This window comes from Sander vitreus, chromosome 1 (assembly GCF_031162955.1).
Source record: "Sander vitreus isolate 19-12246 chromosome 1, sanVit1, whole genome shotgun sequence".
Lineage (NCBI taxonomy): Eukaryota > Metazoa > Chordata > Actinopteri > Perciformes > Percidae > Sander > Sander vitreus.
In genome coordinates, this window is record NC_135855.1 from 13,379,321 (window position 1) to 13,399,326 (window position 20,006).

Genomic DNA, 20,006 nt, shown 5'->3' on the forward strand with positions numbered 1-20,006 from the left:
TCAATGCCACGAAGAATTAAAGCAGTTCTGAAGGCGAAAGGGGGTCAAACACGGTATTAGTAGGGTGTTCCTAATAATCCTTTAGTGTGTATATTGAGTTGAAATGGTTAGTCGATTAATCAATAATTGACCACTAGATCACGTATACTTAATAAAAGGCGAGAAAGGATTATAAATATAAAAAACAAATGCAAAACAGGCAAATTATAGTGAAGCTGCAGCATGACATGTCAAAGAATATTAACAAGTTGATTAATAAAACAGATTTTGCAGTACAAAAGAAGTACCTTTCATGAGGATCTCATCCTTGGGCACACACTGGAACAGTTTGTGGTACTGCGAGTTGTACTTGCTGACAGTCTGTGCAGAGGGACAGGGCAGAGTCATGAGCATCTCCTTAGCAGACCGGCCTGCCTGCACAGCACCACCGGCGCAACCCGCCACTCCGCCACCACCGGCCACTCTGGCTCCACTCGCCGCAGACACCACCCTCTCCCTCAAAGGGCGCGAGCTCTGCACCAGGCTCAGCACGTTGGCACCGTACAAACACACACACTCGCGCACATCCAAGGCCTGGAGCAAGCCGCTGCAAGACACACACTGTTCCCCTGGTGCCAGTCAGTAGTGGGACGAGATGGAGGACTGTCTACCTCTAGTCTACTTATACCTACAAACACATATCAGGCTCTAATGTGTACACCTACACCTACAAACACACACACACACACACACACACACACACACACACACACACACACACACATACTACTACAGAGTAGTACAGCAGCAACGCCTCAGTTTACAGCCACTGAGCTCTTTCTCAGAAACTACAAGGCTCTCTTTCTCTGTTTCAAATACACCTCCAGTGACTCTACACTTTGCAGCACCTAGCTGACACCCTCCTTCTGCCTCCTTCACACGCATACACATGCTCTGCCCTACCTTATTCTGATCAGGAAAAAAAAACAACACACACAGGTACTCCTCCCCCCTCTCACTTTCTTTCTCTGCCTCTGCCTTTCCTTCCCTCTATTGGTCAGTTCTTCTGTAGTGACAGTCTGTGACACCTTGAAGTCCTCTCTTTTCAGAGAAAATCATACATTTCCCTTCCATCTGAACACACAAGAGGTCTCATTCATTCCCTGTTCTCCTTCCTCACGCTCAAACTCACCTTCAGCTCTAGATATCTCTGCCACCAGATTATCTTTCCCTAGTTTTCTGTCCCGTCCTGTATCTCGTCTATCTTTCCTTCCACTCGCATCAGCTCCGTTTGCTGTTGTCTGCTGCCCCTGTTTTTGTCTTTCTATTAATAGCTCATGCTAGAGCAGCTCCTGTCCTCAGGAATATGGCATTTACAGTAGGTTACAGTAATGCAGACGGCTCCATCGCCACTGGGGGAAAGCCTAGGGTTAATGTTACTGTTAATGTGCAGTATAATCATTTGCTGACTGCATTCATAGGTGAACTGTCTGGAGGACATTGGCCAGGATTGCAGAAAGTCTAAGTGATAGTAATTTGATTATATAGCACTGCTGAGCTTGTCAACGAACATATCATTTGTTCTCTGTTCAGTTTTATATTTTGAGTCGAAAATCTTTTAATAATAATTGAGCCTGAGAAATAGCACATTAGTTGGGGGGTAAGCAGGGAAAATAGGATCATTTCTCACAAATTTATAATGGCAGCATGTTATTTTTTTTTAGCATGTTAGCATGTCATCATCATATATGACTCAGAAAAGATAAATAAATGAATACAATATGCATCAGATTAGATTTTGTTATATGGATGGAAGCCTTTTGTCACCTTCTGCATCCAATCGTCATGACACAGATCTGACTGCAGTACAAAAGTGAGAGAAATGCCTTTGAGTCAAGGAATCAAAATAAACAATCTCCTCAGAGGGAAGAACAGGGGGTGCTGCTTTTATTATAGGTTAAACATTTAGGTTAAAATGAATACAACTGGTTGGACTTGTTCCAATCAAAGACACAGTAACAATTAGGATTCTAAGAGAGACAAGACTCACCGAGCCCCGGTAACATTTCTTCACATCTTCATAGGACAGGTCTTCAATCAGCTGAAACCTGTTAGGAAAGGAAAAATACACTTAGAAATAAAGTGACACTTCATCCGCCTGGCCCGGCCCACCTGCTTCTCTTCATAGTCGTCAGATTCATCTACCATATAATCAATAATATAATAAAAGTAGAGGGAGGCAGGCCAGTACAGCCCGATCCGGTTGGGGAGAGTTCCTCTCCTTAATCTGTCTCTCTTAGTTATGCTGTTATAGTTCTAGACTGCCGGGGGACTTCCTTCCTTCCTTTGACACACTGAGCTGCTCTCTCCTCTCTCTTTCCATTTGTTTCCATTTGTGTGCATCCTTGTCCCATAAATGCTTGTTACTAACCTAGCTCTGAGGAGTTTACTCCCCGGAGTCCTTATGTTTTTTTTTTTTCGCCCAGCATATTTCCTTGGATTAGGATGGCAACAAGATCTTGGTTGCAGCTGTCGCCGTGGTCCTGCTGCACTCCCTGCTACATCCTGCTGCGCTCTGCGGTGCCCTGCAGTGTCCTGCTGCATCCTGCTGAACCCTGCTACGTCCAGCTATGCTCTGCTGTGCCACTCTACATCCTGTAACGCCCTGCAGTGCCCTGCTATGACATGAACTACTATGACTACCATTTGTAGTCACTGTTCCATTATCTTTCATTGTGACTATTATTGCCACTGTTCAGCACATCTCCAACCGGCACCGTCAGACACCGCCTACCAAGAGTCTGGGTCTGCCGAGGTTTCTTCCTAAAAGGAAGTTTTTCATCGCCATTGTCGCACTAAATGCTTGCTCTTGGGGGAATTACTAGAATTGTTGGGGCTTTGTAAATTATAGAGTGTGGTCCAGACCTACTCTATCTGTAAAGTGTCTCGAGATAACGCTTGTTGTGTTTTCATACTATAAATAAAACTGAATTGAATTGAATTGAATATGCATGTTTACCTCTCAATTATGATAACTCTACTGTACACAAAATAAACCATGTATTTTCAATGTACTGCAATGGATAAAAATATATACTAAATATAGCACATTTGAAGGCATATTAATGCTACATCTGGCCCGTGCGTGCGTGTGTGTGCGTGCGTGTGCGTGTGTGTGTGTGTGTGTGTGTGTACACTGTATGTATTTGTGTATGTGTACATTGCATGAAAATCCCAGCTGGGTCAAAGCTACCACATGACGAGTTAATCATCAGTGTGTGCATAACTGCAGGGAGACGAAGGCTGTCACAAAACATTGAATCAAAGATAAATATTGAGTTGTTTGATCACAAATAGTCACCATGCCAGGAGATTATCTATTTTATAGTCAGAATACATTAACACACACACCCACACACACACACACACACACACACACACACACACACACACACACACACACACACACACACACACACACACACAAACAACCCTCCCCCCCCTCCACTGGCATTAAGCTCTCCTCAGGAGTAGTAGCAATGCAGCAGATGTCACAGCATGATACTCGTCATATCTCTTGCTAATGCAGACAGAACCACCCAGCAGATAAAATATAGTATAATCAGTCCTTTTAGGAAAATGCCATTGAAATAAACTGCTGTCCAAGTTAAGACGCTTTAAAGAAGACATGGATGCAACAATAAATTCTGAAAGGCCTGCTGTTTTTGAGGGATTACTTTGCCGAAGGAGACTTCCCTTTCTTCCTCTATCTTTCTGTGAGTGCTAGGTGATTGACAGGGAGCAGAGCACGACGTTAACGCAATGCTGATATGAAAACACTCTGCTCAAGGAGATACTGATAAAACTGAAGCTCTGGCCAAACCAAATTGCAGCTTCATGTTTACTGTGAAGGATTATCTCACTCTGTGGAAGCCATTTTCATACAGTACCACAGAGAAAGGCTTAAAATGAAGGGAGGAAAGTGAGCCTTGATATCTTCAACCCTCCAGAGTCCAACGGGAACAAGGGGAAGGACACAGGAAGACCGTTACATTTGCCAAACACATTGATTACTCCTCATCCTTAAGCCTTTTCTCTTATACACTTTGAAAATACGAACAACAATGTAAGCAGCCGAAGGTTATGTTAATTAATAAATAAAGGCCAGATACATCTTTTTTTTTTTATCATACTTATAATCACAGATGGACTGCAGAGGCTGTCTTCACACGAAAAACGCCCCTTTAGTTGTTTGTCCAAGCAGCAATTACAACTCATATTTACGTTTATAGAGGCGTTGCCCTCAGTTGCCTCCTGTATTTATAATGGGAGCAAAGCAGGAAGTAAGGTGATAAAGGCGAAGTCCCTCCCCTTCCGGTGGACCCCATGGGACCTTATTTCGTAAAAAATATTCATGGTAGTGAACGGGAAGAGACAAATCATTTTTTGATCCTGTTTGAATTGAGCTATGAATTACACATATGTTTGTCAATTTAAAAGATAATTATTCAAATGAAGAAAGTCAAAGTTTGTCATAGGTTTGTCATAGTACGTGAAGTACATCACATACAAATACACGTCATGTTATCTTGGTAGTTAAGTTAAGTTACTTAAATGTTAGAGAAGTGAATGTTGCTACATGGTAGGTAGGCTGTCACAAGAAGACCGCGCACCAGGCTACTGAACGAGACCGTAAGGACCGTAACTGTGCCTAATGCATGAGTCTATGTAATCAAATGGGTGTCTAGGTTGTCGGCAAGTTTGACTTATCAACCGATCCCAGAAGCCTTTATGTCTCGTGCATTTTAGAATTGTGTTCATGGAAATTCATAGGCTACATTACCAAGGGGAAAGTATTATATCACATACAAATACACGTAATGTTCTTGGTAGTTATGTTAAGTTAAATGTTAGAAGTGAATGTTGCTACATGGTAGTTAGACTGTCACGAGGAGACCGCGCACCAGGCTACCGAATGTAACCGTGGCCAGTGTGTGTGAGTCTAGTGTCGGTCAGTATGAGTGTGTAAATAGTATGTCGAGACCGAATGTAACCGTAACCGCAACCGCTCGAGTCTAATGTAATCAAGTGGTGTCTCGGTTCCTGGCGGGGGAAGTAAATGAGCGATCATCCCCCCTCCCTCGCCGCCGAGGGCACGCGAACCGGTGACCGAATCTATTAACTCGGTAGGCCAACCAACGACCATCCGGTTGAACCGACTTGCGTAAAAGAGTCTGTTATCCCATCACTATGATGCTTGGCTTGCTCGCTAGCTAGCTAGCTTAGCTATGTTCCACAACACATTTAACGTTATCTACCATATGTGTTTGATCATGAAAAGTTGTATTAGCCGAGAAGCGAAAGATTGAGTAAGATCTGTTGCTTGTTTGAGTAACGTTACATCCCAGTACAAAACACACATATAAACACCCGTAGAAATAAACCATTTTATTCCTATGATCGCACCCGGTACACGTGTCGACACGAGCGTACTGCACAGGCATCAACACTTAGGCTTCATTTTGACCTCACTTGTTCCTCCAGAATAATGTTTCATATCTCTCAACATGGCTGCACTATGATACCATACCATATCATACCATAACAGCACCACATTTGTGTTCTCCTTGAATAGTGTCCTTAACTGTATACAGCAATGTGCCATTATGCTAAAATACCCCTTACTGTTGCCTTAATAGCAGCAGGACTGTCCTTGTCCCTGCTCTGATGAGAGACTCTCCTCTGGGTAAGAAGATAGCGTAACCTCTGTCCCCAAACAACCCTCTCTGACTCTGCTGCCTCTTTCCATGTCGCTGACTGTGCCTCTCATGGTGAAGCACAGTGGAGATGAGAGAGGTTAACTCTGCCATGATGACACTGAGATAATGATGTCATGGAAATGCTAATTTCCATGTCTGAGTGCACAGCAAAATGACCAATGCAAACTCAAATCTGAGATGTAAAAAAAAAAAAAAAATCAACACATTAACTATTTTACTAACTACTTAGCAAGAGTGGAAAATCATTGTCATCATCATCACAAATTGTATTAGTCATCAGTTGTCATGGTGATGAATCTGTTGTCATGCAAGCTCAGTCGTCGTTGTGATTTAATCCCTATAACCTTTAGGACTTCTTGTCTGTTTTAGCCAAAAGTTAAGGATGAGGAGTCCTCAAAGGGGCTCCAAATGAAAACAGCTACTGAGCTTTCATCTCAACAAATTCAACTCAATGACAACTGAGCAAACTCCAATCCCCTGATGAAAACTGTGAAATAGGGTTGAAACCTGAAACCCCCTGAACAAGCTAGCATGTGGACCTTAAATTGCGATTGTGCCACATACAGCTGGTTTACCTATTGCACAGACATGTTTTGTTATTGTGTCCACCCACTGTGTGTGCACACAGTACAATGAAATACTGGAGGCTTCATTGTGTTTAGGTGTAATATGACTCTATTTGTCTTCAAGCATTAGGTCATTCATTGTTATGTCTCTATTATTACTCTACTATCATTTCTCCTTCATATAGAGACTCAGAGGATAAATTAGAGACAGAGATCCACAACACATGCTGGACAAAGACCAAAGCAGGGTTAAAGTGTCAGAGAGCAGACGGAGTAGACAGATGCTATAGCTGCCTGCTCCTGCTGTATGTGTGTGTGTGTGTGTGTGTGTGTGTGTGTGTGTGTGTGTGTGTGTGTGTGTGTGTGTGTCCAGTATACTTGTGGGGTCCCGACAGCTTTGTGGGGCCAAAATGTTGGACCCCACAAGTTTAAAGGGCTGTTTGAGGGTTAAGACTTGGTTGTAGGATTATGGATAGAATTAGGTTATGGTTAGGGGATAGGGAATGCATTATGTCAATGACGGGTCCCCACAAAGATAGTGCCACAAACCTGTGTGTGTGTGTGTGTGTGTGTGTGTGTGTGTGCGTGTGTGCGTGCGTGTGCTTGTGTAAGATCAGGATTAAGGCTGTTGTTTACAGCGAGCAGTACAGCTGTAACGGCGCTGCCTCCTCTCAGGCTGGATCTACTGGACACCTTACAGAAACTTAAAGTGATGCATCACTCACTTTACATTATATTTTATTGGTATGATTGCATGTGACAAAAGAAAATAGATTGATTGAGCTTCAAAACAGCAGTGACAAAATCTACCACGCACCAATCCAAGACCCCAAAAATGGTAAAATAGTCTCTTGTGAAAAGTTAAATTATTTTTTATGTTACTTTAACTGTTTCACGTTTAATATATTTTGTTTTTCCACTAGAATATTGTGAGGTATGTGCTTACAGAATGTACATGTGCTGTGCATTAAGTATTGTCCATACATGAGATGTATACCTTTAAATGACACAATTCCAAAATAATTTCAATGGAGTTACCATGACTTTAGAAAACAGGATATCTTATAAGCATATAACCAAACTACATTACAGCAGGTCATTCCCACCTTTCTAACATTTAATTATTGTATGCAGCTTGTCCTAGCTGTGGAAATTCAACTTTTACCTCATTAAAACCACCCTCCTAGACGAGACATTATCTTGTGACCAGGTTACATACAATAGTGCATGTGTGCTGCTCTTCCTGCCTGCTGGTTGCTGCCTAAATATAGGCTCCACAGCGGCTCTGCACTCCCAGGTGGAGAGAAGAGAGTGATTATAAAAAAAACACGGCCAGCTCTGTGGGGACTAACCGGCTCTACAGTCCTCCCTCTCCATCTGTCTCTAGCTTTGACACAGGATCCAGGTCTTAATCAATACTGCTAGTACATCTAGATGCTATAGGTGAGTGTAAGAAGAATATTGCTACAGGCAATTCCCATCACAGTGTTATGTAGGAGAGCTGTGAATGTGGTGTGTCGAGGTAAAGCTTTAAAGGGTATAAACAAGGTCATGCTGGGATGAAGTTGTGAAATGATGGACAGTTGTCCATACATCTTATTTTTACAGTTTATGCTATAGATACAAGATATATAGATACGATTATAGTTATATATTTTGGACATTATTCAGAGGGTTTGAAATGAATTCACAGGCCCAGGAGGAACCATCGACTTTTCCAGCTGAAGTAAAAACATGAAAATCACAGCAGCAGCAAAATAAGATGGTTTTCCAGGTGCCAGGAGGCTCAGTGGACAGTGGATCACATTGTGTACATGAAGTAAACCTGTCTGAGTCCTGCACATAAGCTATAAGGAATAATGACCCATAAATTGATCTCAACCATCATTTCAGAAGCTGTAGTTGGAAATGAAACTAAACTTGTCTATCAGCTTATACCCGTGCGAGCAAAGCAAAACGTTGCAAGTGTGTTTGCGTGTGCGTGCGTGTGTGTGTGTGTGTGTGTGTGTGTGTGTGTACGCATGCATGCGCCCATGTCAGTGTATCTCATTGCCCTCGGCTGTGAGACTGAATAGTGAAACTAATTACAAGCTCAAAGAATCCTAAATTGAATCCTAAATTAGAAAGCGAACACCTCCCATCGGTGGCCGGTGTAGGAGTGGACTCCCAGTCAATAATGTAGCTTGAGGAGAAGAAATTGGAACTGAGAGAAGTGACTCACTACGAGACTTCAAAAGCATCTACGAGAAAAGATAGGAATAATCTGAGAAGTAATGGAACTTTCAAATAGTCTCCTGAGTTTAAAATCAAAGTATCTGATTCATAGATCAGAGTGCTCATTTGAAACAAGACTTTTCTTTAAAGCAGTTCATACAGATGGGAAAATGAAGTCAGTCAATTACCACATCAATGTCAGCTGATATTTTGTTCGCACAGCAAACCGACACACACTGAGTGAGCGCCTGTAGCTTAATCTCTAAGGAAACCATACAATGTTTATGTTATCTTATCTTTTATCAAAGCATTATCCAAGACAAGTGTTTCATAATACTGATAATTCTGATAATTTCCTAATTGGTGACTCATAAACAGTAAGTGCAACCCAAACATTGTTAGTGAGGAAATTACGATAAATTCTAGTGCACACTTAGGTTATGTTGCATGAGGTGTTTGGAGGATCTTGATGGATATTTTAAAGATTTTCCATTTTTAGGAAATGGAACAAGAAAAGGCCACATGTCCGAGGACACTGTGTGTTTTTTTATTTTATTTTAAAATTTCATATAAAATCACTGAAGAAACCTTAACTGTGCAATAATTTGGATTCTTTTGAACTTTAGAAAGATATGTTTAAGAAAAATCTCCTTAAAAACATTACCCTGGGTATTTAATAGCAATGATTTACAAATACTCATACTATACTTGAGTATTTATAATATTCTAAAATCATAGAGAATAGTTTCAAATTCAACAATATTGTATTGATATCCTGTGTGAATCACGTATTGTTTATGTTAGTCTTTAAAAGTGCATCCAATAAGAATGTTTATATGAATGATGAATCAAATGTGAAAGGGGTTACTTGATGTGACAGACCCACAGTAAACTAGTAAACTATCAGCTATCGCTAGCTTTTTAGCCTCTTCTAGCTCATAGTATTGGTTTTACAACACATTTATGTATATATTTATGCTTGAGTCTAAGCTACTCACAATAACATCCATAGGAAGCCGTTTCTAATAAACCCACTGTATGCTACCTGCCCAGGACCAAGTGGCAAGCTGGTGAACATAGACACAGACAGTCAAAGAGCTAACTGCTAAATGTAAGTTGGTGGAGACCAAAACAGAACTGAAAGGTGAGTGAATATGAGATCAGTTTGCCAAAGTGGGACATGATACAAAATGAATATTAATATTGCTTTGTGTGTCCTGGATGTCTAAATAGTTGTAATAATATTGTTAGCTAACTCATCAGCCATAACAACGTTATAAGCCAGTGATATGTGGTGGTTGTCAGCTTGTTTTGATCAATTAATGCAGCTTTAAACATTTATGTAAACAAATATTTACAATCTGTAATAATGCATGTGGCAACAGAGGAGCGTTGAGGTGAGTTAGGCGCTGGGAGTGGATAAAAGATTCACACACTGCTTTCTGAGTGCTGCAAATTTAAGACTGACAAGTGCATAAAGTCCATCCCATTCACTGAGTCTACTAACACACACCATGCTTCAGAGCTAAATCTCATCCCAGAACAGATTCCCCATGATTACACTGCTCCTGCCTCGAATCCTTCTTATATAACACACACATTCTGTCTGCGCACACACCATTGACATTGTGCATATGAATACTTGCACAAAATATATGTTTAAATTGATTAAAACATTTAGTATAACTACAGCAATTTACATTATCTAAACACATATATCTTCTCTCCAGGCCTTTGGAGGGGAAAAAGAAAAAAATTTCCTTTGTAAATCTCCATGTGCAGTCTCTTTGTGTACATGTATGTGCATGTTTGACCATTGTTTGACATCAAATACAGCTGAAATAAAAGCACAAAATTAGTGCTGTGAAAATAAATCTCCTGGGGATGTAACCCATGACCATGCACAGGATACAGATGGTGTGTGTGGGGAAAAATACACCAAGTGTTGCAGAGCTGTGTGTGTGTGTGTGTGTGTGTGTGTTTTGCCTGAAGTGGCCGTGTGTGTCGTCGTCCTTGGAGTGGTCCAGGTCCTGTGTTGAGAGCAGGCCCGTTTCTTCGCTCTGCTCCGGCTGATCAGTCATGCTCCTGGCCCTAAGTACACAAACACACAGCTCTGTGTTAACAGCAGGCACCTCTCCGCTGGAACCTCATGTACACTTGTAAAAAAAAAAAAAAAAAAAAATGATGTTTGTTTTTACCTCCAAGTTTGGCTTCAAAGAGAGCTCTCTTACCCAAAAAAGTTTATGGGGCAAACAAGTGGACTCTGTCTTCAAACTCAACAGAGCTGTGATGCAATTTTCAAAGTCAGATTCTGCTGGTTTACACTCAATTAATAATCTCGACTCAGCTAAATAAAGCTGTGTTCTTGGGATTGTGTAAATGGGGCCAGTGTCTGCTCTCACCCAGATGTCTACAAACAAAAGAGCACCTCAGAGGTTGTGCAGATGGCTGACCTGATGTGCTGCTGCGAGCTGACTCAAACATTTTTTTCAAATACACTTTGAAACTTTTTAGCAATGAATGTCTCTTGAAATGAACTATTACTGAAGCCAACAGAAGAAGAAGAAGAAACTATGGATTTGGCCATAAATTGTGTTAAGGTGAGATGTCTTTAAACAAAGATTAACATTTCTTTCTATGGGTAGTGATTAACAATAAGTAGAACAAAGTATGAAACACACACTAACATGAAAACACTAATACCCCTTTTCAAGCTGAGGGCTCAACCAGGGTTGATTTTGTGTTTAAAAGATAAGACAAAGCACCTTTTAACCTTCTCTTCCTTCTATACAAACTTATAAAAGCAACTGGAGAAGTAAATTCCCACCAACACCAAAGAGATCCACAAATAATACTTTTTTCAGGTAGGCAACATGACACATTCACAGAGTCCTTCCTGGTTAAAACTAAAGGAGATCAACTGAATACGATGCGAAATATCAAGGAGGTGCCACGCAATAAAAGTCCGTAACAAATAAATAAATGGGTGAATAACACAATCAGTCCAACTGACCACCTGCTGCTTCACCATGATCAGCCCAGAACCTTGTAAACACAACACTATCCGAATGTGACAAAAGAGCAGCACTCTTCTGCAAACTGAACTCTTCTGCATTTGAGTGTAAACCAGCACCTGAGGTACTTGGTATTAGAGCTGTCAATCTTCGTCTTTCATGTTAGTTTTTTTTAAATATATTTAATAATATTCAAATATTTAATGCTCAAATGCAGCCTGTTATTAATATGTACTACACTACTCAGGCTTATGCATTGTCAATGCCACTATAAGCATGTGGTTGTTGTTACACGTTCTGTCCACTTGAAGGACTTTAGCCTGGCCTTGAAGGGGACCTACGTCACAGCGCATTGCATTTCCAACACGCCGCTCTCTGTTTACTATAATTTTCCACCACTAGCACACAGCGACAAACACAAATCAACAGAGAACTCTGTAATGAAACATTATCTAACAAGTGTAGTCTGTTGTAAAGGCTAACGGTGCTCGGTTAGCACAATGACATCATGTGAGAAAGCACAGCCGAAACAATATGTCATAAACTAAGTAACAAAAGTGTTAGCCACGATGCTAACGGCATTGATAACTAAGCCAAACGGTGCTGCCACTACTATTTCAGTGATGTTTAAGCAACCTGTTTCTTGCAGATTGTAACGTTACTGAGAATACAGATATTAGAAGGTTTACTGTCGAAGCTAACTCTGACAGCTGTAGGGCAGCTAACATTAACTTTAGCTAGCTGTCTCCATGAAGCTCCTAAGCTCCTATAACTCGCGACGCAGTTAGGAAACAAGAACGAGCTAACTAATGATAACATGATGATTTTAAAGTCATGTTAAAACTATTTCCATCCTTCTTCCGATTTCCAGCCGCAGCCTGTCACTAATGTTATGTGCGCTGTGATGTTAAGACCTCACAATGCCTTGTGTTTCTCACTCCCGCTAACGTATTGTTCATCAGACGTGACATGACAAACGCATTTCGTTTTCACATGCGGATAGGCCAAGGTGAGAAGAGGGAGATTAGCTAATGTTAGCCAACATATTTATAAAAAAAAAAAAAAAATCACATTCTAATAGTAATTTCGGCATTCGAATAGTATTGATTTTTTTACTATTCAAATTATATTCGACTTTCGGGAATTGGTTCCAACAGCCCTAATTGGTATTGCTCCCAGGTTGTGACCCAGGTCGTATCTGAATCGTCATGACCAGGGATCAACCCTTGTTGACTGGCTTGGTTTGAGTTGACAAAAGAAGGGTTGAGCATGAGTCAGATAACCCTGGGCTGTAACAGGTATAAGGTACAATTCAACTGACACTTTGAGGGAACCAAATCACAGCTTCATGTTTACTGTGATGGATTTATGATGCTCAGGTTATTTATAGGGCTTAAGTTGTTTTGCATACGTTGAAATGGACAGCAGCAAATGGCTTGAGTGAAAACAAGCCTTGTAGTCTCCATCTGCAATGAGACCACAAAAGCAATGGAAATTTGGATCACTCGACTAGACTAAATAACCTTTTTTTATCTGACGTACCCCCACAGTCCCATGGGTGGAGCTCAAGTACCCCGTAACACCACCCATCATGTGTTCCACTAAAGCTGGGGCAGGTTGTTTTCTGGAAAAGGCAAACAAACGCCAGGATTTGAAAATAAACTTCTGGAGCTAGTGCTACTTTCATTGGAAAAGAGTTGGCAATATAGCAGTTTTCATTGCAAACTTGTGTGCCTGTAAAGCCGTTTGAGATGACATACTGTGATTCAAGTTCATGTTTATGAATAAAACAGGTGTCAATACCGGAAAAGAAACTGTTGCTAATAGTTTAGCCTTCTGCTAACCGCAGCAATGAGCTTTCACCACAGCCGTGAGCCTTTGGCTATGGTTAGCAGAAGGCTAAACTATTAGAGAGATGGAGGAAAAAATTTTCATTATTTTTATCTATTAATGTTCACTATTCATTACTTTTAGCTAACTACTCTGTTCACTTGATGACTATTTTTCACATGCTCTCGTTGCAAAACATGGTGTTTATGTTTAAGAACTGTCTCATATTGATGTATGTAGCCTACTCTGTAGTCTGGTAGCTTACTAGTTATTGTAAATACACCAGAATCAGCATCATACCAATGTGTAATCCCATGTTGCTATTTATTGTCTTCCTGAACACAAATATGTAGGTATTTTTTTTAATCAAATCCTAATTTATTTTTAGTAATGCAATCTTCCAGGTACCCCCTAGAAACTACAGTAGTACCCTTTGGGGTATGTACGCACCCATGGTTGGGAATCACTGATCTAGATGATAACTAAGAAGATAAAAGCTGGTATTATCCTTCAAATGCTCTGCAGTTTTGTCATAAAACAGCACAAAACCTTTAAACAATCTATTATTTTTCTTCCTCTCATCTGCACATCAACACTCGGCTGGCCCCGCCTGTGCCATATTTTCCTCTGGGAGAGGGGGAGTCGTTAGCACCTGCCTTTGTATAATTAAAGGTGCTGATGGAAATAGGCTCCTGCATGCAGTTTCCAGTGCATTATCTCTAATTGGCCAGAAGTTTAACGTCAGCCACTGACCTGTTCAAACAACAAGGGCTTCCTGGTCCTAGGTTTTACATCTGACTGGTAATCTGTGATGGTTGAATGAGAGGTGAAGGGCCCGTTGTAAGAGATAAGGAAAGGGTTTGTGTGGTCTATTCAACTTAAGCCTGAGGTTAAGGTATTCAGGAGGGGTATCTGATCCCAGATGTGGGCCTTAAGGGCAAAATGGAGCCGTGTGGTGTTGTTTCAGTTCACTTAGAAACAATGTTCAAAGGGGATGCTTGTACTACTTGTTACTACTTGTTGGGCTCAGCTATTCTTTACAAAGAAATGGTCTTTTAGTAAGGTTCCCCAAATCAGTAGCTGAGGGCATTGAGAATATTTAGGCAAAGACTTTTCTAAGAAGATGCAATTTGCACAAAATCATTAAGAGGCATTCTTACATATTTTAACAAAATAATTCTGTAAAGCTGGTCAACTGTTTCAAATTAAAACATCCTTAACAACAGGAAATGTTGGTGAACTAAGTGGGTTGGATTTACTTTTATTCTTGAGTATTAAATCAACAATTTCTGAAGTGAAATCTGAAGCCTCAACACCTTTTTACTCAAGTCCTTGTTACACATGGGAACTGTCACTAGCATTGCATGTTTCAGAGCATAGATATATAACTGCAAGTCACATACTGTATTTTTACATAACTGCTGCCCATTTTGAGATGAATTTCCTGCCTCCCAGACAGCTATTAATTAATTTTCATATGAAAGCCAGCGTGCAGACATGTGAAACTTGGACAGTTAGTTAGTAGTTAGTCACCTTATATTAAGTTTAGGTGGAGAGAAAAAAGACCTTATGACTTTATGACAGCTGAGAATGTTTTGACACCACCCACTGTGTCTGACGGCACAGCAAACAGACTTTGGATGGCTATTTAGTGTCCCCATTTACAAAATGTTTGCTTGCAGTCTAAAAAACCTTATGAAACACATATCAGCACTGGACACACAGTTATTGACACAAATTGTTTCAATTTTTGTTTCAGTCTTTGGTCTTATTTGTCTGTGCAGGTTTCTGGGAAATCTAAAATAAAGAATAAATGTTGTCGCGGCTTCACCATAACGTGTGATTTCCTCTGTCAATATTAGTGTCTGCTTGTCATTTGAGTTTCATTGCTGGTCAGGAGAGCAAGTCAGAATATACCAGACGGACCAGGTAAATAAGCAGTAAACTGCTTGTTAATGCAATGCATCTGCAAAAAAAAAAAAAAAAACAGGCAGTAGCCTGATGACCTTCCTCACAGTATTACTGGACAAACAACGTCATTTGCAGGTCGACCCTATTTGATACAGAATCAGTTAACTTAGCGAATTGTTGAATTTGATCTGAATGTTACAAATGTAACCGTGGTTCTCTGAGGGTAGAGACCAGATCCAACCCTATGGCCAGACCTAAACATCAGTATTGGATGATTTAGCAAAACCCTGGATTACATTCAGTGCCAATGTTTTTCAAAGTCTTGCTAGTTAGACAATCCTAATAAAATAGAGAATGGCAAGTTAGCTACACATAATCCATTCCAATCATTTAGAAAACTAGGGTGAAAAGAATCCTTTATTTTACCCTATGATGGGATCTACATTATACTGCAATACATTCATTTGGCAGACACTTTTGTCCAAAGCAATATTTGTTGGTGTTTATTTGATTTTAGAAAATGAGGCATCAGTAATTGCTAGCATAGGGTGTCTAAGTGTAATCTGAAAAAGCAAAGGTTAAAATGAGCTGCTGGGCCAGTGGTAAACCCAGATTCCTCAGTATCTGTTGCCTTTTTACCTTGTTTTTGGGATAGTAGGCTGCATGGCTACAAGTTTGCTGTGTGGTAATTCCATCACTCACATATGAAGGTTAGAGATTGTTAGAGTTAGAGATTTTGACACATGATCCACCTTAAAGCCAGGATCTAAACACAAGGTTTTAAAGGCTCCTATTATGTCAGTTAATGTTGTGCTTAGTGGTGCATATCCCCATATTCCTAGACACTTTAGACAATTAATCAAATGAACACAAACCAATTGCCACAAAATTAACCTGGAGTTTTTGAGAGCCCTGGGGCTTGTAGGATGGCCAGCTGATACAGGGAGCCACTGTAGCAGTGGAGTGGTGAGGAAAAAACGTACAGACTTACTCTAAATAAACAGGAATGTTACTTTATCTGTTTTTCAGCAGCAGGACCAGCTCATCTAAACATTCCTAACATGCTTCGGACGCAGGTTTTATATTATAAAAATAGAAACACTGCCTTTTCTCCAAGGCAATACGCACATGTATTTATGACACACCATATAGGCACTGTCATTGTTTTACACAACAAACAAGTAAACAATAACTTTACATTAGAACATGGAGGTCAGTATGTGTTAAAATACAAATGAACTGTCCTAATGGCCCTTCAAACCTCCCTCCTGCTCTTTTGCTGGATCTTTTTAACATGAATGTTAATTGAAAGGCCTTCACCTCTCTCCGCCTCTCTGCCTATCCTCCATGTCCTTTTTTTAGTGCTGTCACAAGGCATCCTCCAATCCAATAAACTTTAATCTTGTTAGGGTTGCTAGCCACTGGGATTGTTGCTTAAGAATCACTACACTCTCTCTGCCTCTGGTCGCCCATTTCCCTGTAGCCCTGTGCCAATAAGTTGTTGTCAGCCAATGGCTTTTCCAAGATTTTCCAAGTACTGCAGGGGTGTTTCTAGGATTTGAGGACATTTGGGGCTTAGCAAGGACCTCTGTCACAGGAGATAAGATCCGGGGGATCCTTCCCTGTCACTTATTTTTGATAAACAAAATGGCGTGGTAGCAGAGGCTGCCAGTAGACAATAACCATATCATTTTTGGTACATGTAACCTATGTAGGATATTACTACAGGCATTCCTGTAATCTTACGTTGCAACCAGGGTACAAAATTAGCACCATCCACCAGCCAACCAGGAACTTTTGCTGGTTAAATATGGAAGTGGCAGGTAGATTTGCTTAATTTCACTTCACATTATAGTTATAGTTATCGTTCTTGGTGTGGACGGCCCTTAAGACTTACATACAGCGTGCATAAAAAATAAGGAGATACAAAATAAATGCAAATACGGAAAAGATGACTATGTTTAAGACTTTTTACCAGAGCTATCACATCACGTGGCATCATTATGATTGCCAGTTGTCCCTGGACTTTTTTTTTTTTTTAACTTAGTGTAGTACATTAGCTTAATTTGTTCTGGACACAGTCTATGAAACTGCAACAGAAGCAGAGCCTTTGGACTCTGCACTGCTTGAGACCTCCTGAAATAACCTCCCCATTGTGCAAGCCCCTCAATACAGCCTTTGATGACAGAAGTGTGTTTTTAAGATGATATAAGGCTCCAAATGTTCTTTTTACTTAAGACTGTATGGAGTAGGCCCACATAATAACTGTTTAGCGTGAAGGGAATTTAATGGAGGATTAGTTTAGTAAAAAGCCAATTTTAAGTGTTTATGTTGTCTCATTAAGAGATCAAACTAAAAGTAATTAGTAACAAAAGTAACAAAAAGTAACCTATAACACTTTTAGGTTAAGTAATTACAGACTGATATAGGCCTAGTTTAAACTTACTGTCAAAAAGCAATACTGGACTAAATTCATCACATTTAACTTACATTTTCTACGTTAAATGACAACTTTAAAAAGCCTATGACTCATACACATTTTATTTCTGAAATGTATATGCACTATAGCATTTTGCTTTTTGAATAAAGTGCCTTTTATTATCAAAAGCAGAAACGCTTGTCCACTTGTCAAGAGAAGCCAGGTTAAAATACGGAACAGAAGCAACTTTTCAGAATAAAAGCGGGAAATGGTCAATTTATGGAATAAATAGTCTACAGGGCATATACTAATATATGATGACTAATGTAAGTAGTGTTGAATCATAATCACGAAATCATAATGAAATGGTTAACAGGAGAAATTGCACACTTCTGGAAAGTAAAATGAACAACTGGCAAATATCCTACTATACAGCATTCACTGCGTTTATGACAGTTTATTTCAGTATCAACCCAAATCATGCTAACATCGCCTATCATCCAGCGATTGGTAACCTGTGCTTTTATTTTTGAAATATTGACCGGAAGACCTACTCTTCCGCTCGTTAGCTTAACGTCGCTTAACGGTTCCTACCTGTAGCTTCACAAGCCACTGCGACCTTTTTCGACGTGTTGTTGCCTTGTAGCTCCACGAAACTCCTCCGGTCCGTTCTCCATTTCTCGGTCAAATTATGTAATGTTCTTTATCCATAAAGATGACGTAAGAACTCCAATTTGGGCACAAAAAAAACCTTGAAAGATAAAGCCGAGAGTTGTGTCGCGTTGAGTCGCGGAGCTGTGACCTCTCAGAATCGTGTCCTGTGTGAGGTGGGTTGAGCTTACCTACAGCCAGTGTGGACTGGTATCTCTGCCAGGGGATTAAACGGCGGCTATTTTCTTCCCACAGACGCCTAGAATAATTTAACGACTTCTCATTAAATACATCTGCGAGACTAACAGAAAAATGGCTGCAAGGGCGTCTGTAGTTTGATTCGTTTTTTAGTGAAGTCCTAAGGGAAACTATTCTCCCATTAGGACTTGTTTTACAAAAGTATTAACAGTGATGGAAGAAGTACTTAGATCTGTTACTTAAAGGGACAGTTAACCCAGAATCAATTTTTCCTCTTATACCTGTAACGTTAGTGCTATAGTGTTTGCGTAGTGGTTTGGTGTGGTTTAATGTAAAAAAAACAACTAAGTATCAAATAAATGTAGTGGAGTAAAAAGTAAATTTTACTCTGAAATGTGGAGGAGTAGAAGTAAAAAGTAGCATAAGATGGAAATACTCAAAGTATGTCAAAAACTTAACTATAGTAGTTGAGTAAATTTACTTAATCACATTCGACTACTGAGCAAAAGTACTCATTTCAGAATCATTTATATCATATTATTATTGGTTTATAATTATTGATGCATTAATGTATAAGGGTGGGGCTACTTTCAATTACTTTCTATACTGCTGGGTAGCTTGTGAATTCCCCCGCAGGGTTCAATAAAGTCTTATTTTATCTTAACTAATAATACTTTGTTGATTAATTAGTATTATTAATCTGAGTCTGCAAAGTACCTAGTAACTAAAGTGTAAACTGTAATTAAAATTTAGTGACGTTAAAAGTAGTAGGAGAAGGACAAGTAAAGTTGCAGAAAATGGAAATACTCAAGTAGGCCTCAAAACTGCACTTAAGTAGCCTACATGAGTAAACATGTTACATTCAACCACTGGTGGTCATACAGGTCATATACACTTCTAGTCTGGGAATTTGTGAATTATTTATCTCTAAAAGTGTATACAAATAAGAACTTAAAAGGTACAATATGTAACATTTCTTCATTAAAATCTCTAAAAACGACCATACCTACGTTATATATATTTTTTGAGTTGTGTACTAACACTATCCCAAATGTTGTTTTGTTTGAGAGGCACCTAGCGGCAGAAAGTTCAATAAGTACGTTTGAGTTATTATGGTATGTGTCAGTATCTGTTATGGTGTTAATGGTCAATTTATCCATATGAGTTTTCGACTGATGAATGTTGGTGACGCACAATTAGATGACAAACAAAGTCAACAAAATTACCTTAAAGTCTCAAATTTATGTAAACATTTTAAACTGTTATGTGGTTTAATTTATAAGAATGCATCATATATTTACTGATCATATGTTTAAAGTGGCCATATTATTATTATTACCATGTTTTTTCCCCCCAAGTTTGTATGCGTGTGGAAGCACCAGAGACACAAAATAACACCCCAAAATCCCAGAAAAAAAGATTTTTTCATAATATGGGCACTTTA

The 20,006-nt window shown here is 39.8% G+C and overlaps 1 protein-coding gene across 5 annotated transcripts in view; it reads right to left on the reverse strand.

Annotated features, from left to right (window-relative positions):
* The window catches only part of gramd2aa (GRAM domain containing 2Aa), a 36,931-nt gene that overhangs the window by 15,036 nt on the left and 1,889 nt on the right, over positions 1–20,006 (reverse strand). Inside the window, exons 1-5 of one of the 5 annotated variants that reach the window (XM_078271612.1) lie at positions 18,308–18,573; positions 10,526–10,630; positions 2,030–2,087; positions 1,807–1,839; positions 288–600 (exon numbers count right to left, since the gene is read on the reverse strand). In XM_078271612.1, coding sequence (XP_078127738.1) covers positions 288–600; positions 1,807–1,839; positions 2,030–2,087; positions 10,526–10,620 — 499 coding nt within the window. In that variant the 5' untranslated portion in view covers positions 10,621–10,630; positions 18,308–18,573. Of the gene's footprint in view, positions 1–287; positions 601–1,806; positions 1,840–2,029; positions 2,088–10,525; positions 10,631–18,307; positions 18,574–20,006 lie in introns of those variants that run through there. The other 4 variants (XM_078271445.1, XM_078271693.1, XM_078271525.1 and 1 more) reach the window with 4 other exon arrangements.